This window comes from Triticum aestivum, chromosome 7D, assembly GCF_018294505.1.
Source record: "Triticum aestivum cultivar Chinese Spring chromosome 7D, IWGSC CS RefSeq v2.1, whole genome shotgun sequence".
Taxonomy (NCBI): domain Eukaryota; kingdom Viridiplantae; phylum Streptophyta; class Magnoliopsida; order Poales; family Poaceae; genus Triticum; species Triticum aestivum.
The window spans coordinates 485,875,052-485,881,883 of NC_057814.1; the positions used below are offsets into that span (position 1 = coordinate 485,875,052).

A 6,832-nucleotide genomic window follows, 5' to 3' on the forward strand; every position below is an offset into this window, starting at 1 on the left:
GTTCCTGTTCTTCGACCCAACCAAACGCCAGAACCACCCCTGGGCACGGGACCAACCTATTACGTTCCACTTGATGACCTGAACTAAACACATGATAAGGGCACGTGCACAAAGACATCCCGATTATCATCGGCAAGGTCAAGCGAGCTCCGGTAGGGGAGCGGTGATAGCGGTGCATCGGCGACTCGTTCTGGTGTAGTAGTGGTTGTCCGTGGTCAAAGAATCTTGATGTAATTTTTATAATGTTTAAGATGCTTTGTACTTGACTTTTATAAATGATCTAATCCTTTCAAAAAAACTACATATAGTAAAATAAAGATAAAAAGAACGGCGACGATATCCAATAACTCTGCATTTTACTGCAAAAACAACCATTTCGGACCACTGGTATTTACGTATTTATTTAAGAAAATCCAAGCAACGTTTGCTCCTGAATCCTAGATTTGTATTCCCCTGTTTCTCCAATCCCAGCCCACCACGGAATCCCATTCCCGATTCCTTCTTCCCCAACTCCTCGCCCCCGCAACCTCCCCCTTCCTCCTCCTCCTCCTCCCCTCCTCCTCCACCCGTGCGCCTCGCTGGGGCCTAGGGTTTGCTCCCGCCCTTCACCGCCGCGACGACCACGGGCGCGCAGGACCCCACCGCCTCGGATGCTATGCTGCTAGGCTGCAGGTCCCTCTCCTCCTGGGTGCGCCGCCTCGTCGCCTGCATGGGGTGCGTGTCTTCCCTCACTCTCCCCCCATTTCGCCCGTACTTCCGTAACCTGATGCAACGGCAGCGAGCTCGATCGGGTTTAGGGATTAGGGCTCGCGCTGTGCCCCCCACCTGGAGGTCAATAGGATTAGTGGATGCGAGGTTCTCCCCTTTTTGTCCCCGGTTCCATGTGCAACCGCGATGCTGTTTCCCGGTTCTGATTCTTGCTGCTTGCGCATAAATAGACACGGTTCGCCCGCTCTATAAACATTTAGATGCCGATGTCGCTTTGCAGAGGCTAGGCGGTCCTTGAATCCATCGTTTCCATAGTAGGAGCTGCTCCATGTGATGGTACCTGATTCTTGTTTAATGTCCATGGCTTATTTTTGGTATAAGAGACACACTTTTTGCCTGACCTTGAAACTAACCTTTATAATCTTGTACCAAAATGCTCTGACTTATGATTTCTGAGCCCGTGGAATGACGGTTGTTGTGCAGTCCAATGTCAAAAGCTGTCAAGAAACATATGCTCGTTACTTTATAGCTTTTCGCTGGTTGTTATGCCACATGACTTATCTCAGGCTCTCGAATACGTGAAGCTAATCGTTCACTGGTCAATACTGTTTTGCTACAGAGCAGAAGTTGCCTTGGATGCTGTGGCTGTGCTAAGCCTGCTCCGATAATAGCGGTCGATGAGCCTTCAAAAGGTTTGAGGATCCAAGGCCGCTCAGTAAGGAAGACAAACTTGTCTGAGGGCTTCTGGAGCACGAGCGCACACGGGATTGGAAACAGCGCGCTACAATCGCAGAGGAGCATGTCTTCAATCAGTACAGCGCCGCAATCCAGCGATCAGCATGGAGCTGGAAGTAGCAGCAACCCAAACGAGTTTGTAAATCAAGGTATACAGCATGCACCTAAGATCAATCTGTGTGCCATGGCACCTGTTCCATTTCCTTTCTATTTTTTCATTCCATCATACTAGTGTGATTTACTGTCAAATAAATGCAAGTGTACAACTGATTATTGGAGCTCTGTCATCCATGTCCTTATATGCAGGTTTAATTAGAACATGAAATGACTTTCATCCAGAGTTTGTAGCAGCTGTAGTTTTGGACTTATGTGCAAAACCATGCTTACATTTACTTCTGCACACTGGGGCTTCTAACATCTCTGCGACAACTAATAGTTCTGATTGAAACAATCTCAGAATTTAGTTGTTGTTAATGTTTAAATTATGACCAAGAATAGTTGGCATGAGATGATCCTGCATCTGAACTAACAAAAGCCTCTTCTGTCTTATTCTATTTTTCTTTTTTTTTTCTTTGCAGTGACACCGTGATGCAAGTTATTGAAAAATTCTAATTATCGGGCTTAGTACTTCTGTAGCATGTTCACATGTCACCAGATTGATATGCAATGGCTTCCATTTACTATTTTGTTAATCTTATGTAAACTTTTATTCTGCCTCTATTTAAAGGTCTTGTGCAGTGGAACCAGACTAGACAACAGTGGGTTGGAAACAAAAAACGCAAATCTCGACTTGAAAAGCCCCGAGAACCAAAGATAAGGTGAGTTATTGTAATTTACTGTTGTACCTGAAATACATGAAATGTCTTGTTTTTATGTCTTTTGAACCAAAAGAATATCCAAATATTATATATTCTTACATTTCCCAATTTCCTCTTGCATATGGAACTAGGGTACACGTTGTTTCAGTATGCTGAAAGTTAAACTCTATTTTCTCCACCTTTGATATTTTTGCTGCTGATACAGTTGGAACACAACGTACGAGAGCCTGCTAGGAAGCAATAAACTATTCTACCAACCAATTCCTCTTGCGGTAAAATCCTATGCTAAATAGATCACAGATTTCCCTCTGTTTTATAATGTTCTTTCTCATACTTATTTTAAAATTATAATTTTATTTACAGGAAATGGTAGACTTGCTTGTGGACGTGTGGGAGCAAGAAGGACTATACGGTTAGACATGGAAAAGAACATTTGTTTCAAGTCACGTTATGAGATTATAGATTGTCAAGAGCTCAGTGAGCTCTAAGTTGGCAAAAGTGTATATTTGGTGAGCTCAATTATGTACTGGGACCTTGAACATACAGTATTATTATCTTAAATCAATTGTAATTTATTACTGCTTTTTATAGAATAGTAATAAGTTGATGGCATTTATTTGAATAAAAATAACAAAGTTAAACTAAAGGAAGTTTGCATGTCTCGTGTAACTAAAAATACCATACAACCACAAATCTTGGCTTGTGATTGTTCCAATGACAAAACACAGCAAAGAGAAATTTCATGGTTGAACTTTGTTGATATCATATAATGATATTTGATAATACAGTTCAGAGATGGAACCATGTTTCATTTTCATAATATGATAGGACAAAAGCAATCAATTAACAATAAGGAACATCTCAATATATTGAATATAAAATTCTTTCACAATATGAATGAATGGAATGGGTTCACATAAAACATTCTCAATTCAACAACAAAAAAAATCAAATGTAATTCTGCTTCATGAATAATGTTTCTCTGGATAAAATCGGGAGACTAGGACTGCATAAAGTGGAGTCATCATCATCGTCATTGTCCCAGATGCCGTCCTAAAAATGATAATTGTTGTAGAGTTTAATATTTGCCATCGTCATCCTAAAAAACAATGATTATTATAAAGATTTAACTTAGTTACTTGAAATAAAATTAGTAGGCACTATGAATTTTGTTCTTACATATTAATATCCAGGCAAGTGGTGTGTATTGGGTACGCCATTACTGGAAAGCAGAGTCTGATGGCCATCATCCCTGGCTGATAATGTAACATCATTACAAAACTTTCCATAAAATAATGCATTAAGTGGACCGTTGTTGGGTTGATACTCTGAGTGTGTTGAATCTTCATTAAAAAATCTTGCTTCTGCTGATACATCTGTCGCGCAAGGATCTGAGCAAAAATATTTATCATGTAATATATCCGCATTATGTTTGTTGTCCATGAAAATAGCATCCGAGTCTGCAAAACCAACAAGAAGTTAAGTTTTATCATACACTGGTACATTGAAATAGATTAAACAACCTTTAAAATAAATTAAGTTTTATCTAATACTCCCTCCTTTCCGGTTTATAGGGCTCAATTCAAAAATCTCACCAACTAAGGTAAATGATGAGTGGTGGAATATTTTTTGTAATTTGCAAAAAAAAACAATTAATGTGCTCGTTTTCCTCACAAAATTGTGTTTCCAATGCATTAATTGTAATGCATGCATGCATAAAGTACATGCATTGGTCAGTTTTGTCTTAATCCTCGCATGCAATGATTTAATGCACTTTGAAATCTTAACATATGATGGGGAACAATCAAATTGAGACTTATAAAATGGGAAACCTAAAATTTTGAGATAAGCCCTATAAACCGGAAAGGAGGGAGTATTGATACATCAAAAAATATTAAGTGAACTTAACAATAGGTTAGGTTGTATCTGATATTGTAAAATTGAAATAAGATTAAGCAAACTTACCAGTAGGTGATTTGTAGGTCGTAAGTTCATTAAAAGAACTGTACTCAAGGGTATTGTCATCAAAGATTGAAGTGGATGGAATAAAATGGTAAGCATATGGAAATGGCAGTTCTGAGTCAAACTCTCCTTCGAACTTGGTAGGGACCCCAAATCCATGTACCTGAACAAAAGCGGACCAGAGTTTTGAGAAGTGAAAAAAATATTTTTATCACAACAATTACTGAAAAATAAAATACTATTGTCAACCTGTTCAGGAAGAGTTGATGCGGGACACAACAAGTTGTTGCTTGTATCATAAGCGGCATATTGGAATGAAGGGAGCTCCATTTTAATGGGCAATATCTTCCCAGAAATAGGGAAATTGTCATCTAATAATGGCATGCTATTGGAAATGACATTATTAAAAGAAACAACTGACATCTCAGAGTTGAGATCATTGTAAGAAGCCTCCTCAATCTCATTAGAAAATTGTTCACACTTAGGACTGCCACCGTAGTCTGATACTATGCCAGAAGATGCATGCCGCTTCAAAGGGTAGTTAATGTCATTCATTGGAAGGGAATCTTGAATTGTAAAATTTGGAGTAAGGAAATTGTCTGACTGCTTTTTATAGTCTAATTTCTCAAATATAATATCATCAAATTCAAGACCATTTCCCTGTGAGAGTTCATTTTGTCGTTTCTTCCCACGTGAATCTTCAGGACTATGAGAACCCATCTCTTGATTTGCCAACCGAGATAATAAGCCATCTGGATAAAGGCCTAGACCAGCTTTCTGGAGCCTCTTCATTCTTGTGTTCCAAAAATTCTTAATTTCATTATCCGTGCGGCCTTCTAACTGAAATAATAATAATGATTAGTATACAATTGTGTATATGAGTTAAGTAGTCCAAAGATAGTACTCAAACAAAAAGTATGTGTCATGACAGGATATTCTGATTTCGGAAATTGGTATAGTAAAAATATTAAAATAACATTAAGGGAAATTAAACAATGCATGTCAATGTACACATACTGAAAAATATAGACAAAACACTAAAGAAACAAATATGGCATCATTGTTGGTGACAAATGACAATGCACATGACGTACCTATAGGCAGGAAACCCACTCGATAAGAGGCAAAACCAAAAGTTAAAAAATTCACATCTTTAAGGAATACCAGCTGATCACCAACTTATATTCTATTATTAACAGTAATATAGAAAATAATAATTTCATACTTGCTAACTGAATGTACAGGTAAAGTAAAACATGACTATATACTAGAGAGTAGAGACAGAAATAACAAATAAGAGAGAATGCTCTTAGAACTATCACCCAAAGAGTCATATATATGTCTCAAACCTAATATTAATTCAGCAAGTGTCGTCGACCCCTTCCATCAATATCCTCACAGTAGGCCATAAATAAAAGTTGCAGACATCTATTTGACATAGGTCAAGGACGAGTTAGCAAACCAGGCTGATTCAACAACGAATCACTACGACTTGGTAACACAATTGCATAGATTAGCAGAGCACATACCAGCACTTCAGTGCAATAACCACTTTCTTACTTACTTCCCGGCAGCCGCAAAATTTCTCTCAAAAATACTACTCTACCAACTTCAAGTCTGTACTAACTTTAATACAAAGTTAGTACAGACTTGAGTCACTTATTTTGGGCCGGGGGACTATACAACTAGGCAAAAAGTTTGACCAAAAGCATTGTTCCCCCAAGCCAATCAACCGAAGCAAATCATTACCAATCTAAACTAACAAGAGAAGAGCAATAGATGAAGTGACTACCCGATCGATCTAGAAGCATGTAAGAGCAGAGCGAGCAAACTTACAACGGACGCCATCTTAGCCCACTTGTTCCCGTGCAGCGCATGAAGCTCGATAATCTTCTGCTCCTCCTCCTTGGAGAAGGGGCCCTTCTTGAGGTTGGGCCTGAGGTGGTTCGCCCAGCGAAGGCGGCAGCTCTTGCCGCACCGGTTCAGCCCGGCGTTCCTCTGGACCTGGTTCCAGTTACCCTCGCCATGCGCCTCCACGTAGGTCCTCAGGCGCTGGTCCTCATCGGACGTCCACGGCCCTTTCTTCATCGGAGGCCCGCTGGCCACGGCGCCGCCAGTGCCAACCGGAGCCCCGCCTTCCTCTTCCTCGCCGTCGCTGTCATCAGCTTCGGTCTCATCGTCGTCGCTGCTGCGCGGAGACAGCGGTGACAGCGGCGGCGACTGCACCTCCTCCTTCAGCAGCTCCGGCAAGACGAGCGTGGCGTCCTTCCCTTCCATCTTTAACGTCGTTCCGGGGCGAGAGGCCGCAGCACAGCCGCGCCAGCGCCCTACCAAATTAAGAACAGAGTCGAGGAAATGCATCAGCGACAGACGCGAAACCAATCCAATCTACAGCTAAATTCACTCCAGCGCAATCCAACCAAAACCAATTCAATTCAATTCGATACGATCGAATCTAATCTAGGGAGAGACAAGAGATTGATCGCGGGTGCGGTGCTCACCGTGGAGAGGAGAAGCTTTGGAGAAACCGATCTACCGCGTGCGGCGGCGGCGCAGAGTGTAGAGGGGAGGGAGGGGCTCGCGATGGCTTTGCAATGCGTATGGTGCAG

General features: G+C 41.0%; 2 protein-coding genes across 4 annotated transcripts; one reads left to right on the forward strand and one right to left on the reverse strand.

Moving 5' to 3' along the window:
* The first annotated feature begins 460 nt into the window (after positions 1-460).
* Positions 461-2,849, forward strand: LOC123168413 (uncharacterized). Of its 2 annotated transcripts, none has more exons than XM_044586285.1 (5): positions 461-714; positions 1,333-1,592; positions 2,171-2,261; positions 2,467-2,533; positions 2,625-2,849. In XM_044586285.1, the coding sequence occupies exons 1-5, from the start codon at positions 656-658 to the stop codon at positions 2,676-2,678; spliced, it is 531 nt and encodes a 176-aa protein (XP_044442220.1). In that variant the 5' UTR covers positions 461-655; the 3' UTR covers positions 2,679-2,849. The 2 variants fall into 2 exon arrangements, with proteins under 2 accessions (XP_044442220.1, XP_044442221.1); XM_044586286.1 differs by lacking the exon at positions 461-714 and adding an exon at positions 839-1,044 and having other exon boundaries at positions 1,328-1,592.
* Positions 2,850-3,104: 255 nt separating this feature from the next.
* On the reverse strand, positions 3,105-6,832 carry LOC123168412 (transcription factor GAMYB). Of its 2 annotated transcripts, none has more exons than XM_044586284.1 (6): positions 6,725-6,832; positions 6,060-6,550; positions 4,473-5,063; positions 4,227-4,386; positions 3,441-3,721; positions 3,105-3,314 (listed from the first exon to the last, which is right to left on the reverse strand). In XM_044586284.1, the coding sequence occupies exons 2-5, from the start codon at positions 6,498-6,500 to the stop codon at positions 3,444-3,446; spliced, it is 1,470 nt and encodes a 489-aa protein (XP_044442219.1). In that variant the 5' UTR covers positions 6,501-6,550; positions 6,725-6,832; the 3' UTR covers positions 3,105-3,314; positions 3,441-3,443. The 2 variants fall into 2 exon arrangements, with proteins under 2 accessions (XP_044442219.1, XP_044442218.1); XM_044586283.1 differs by having other exon boundaries at positions 3,105-3,360.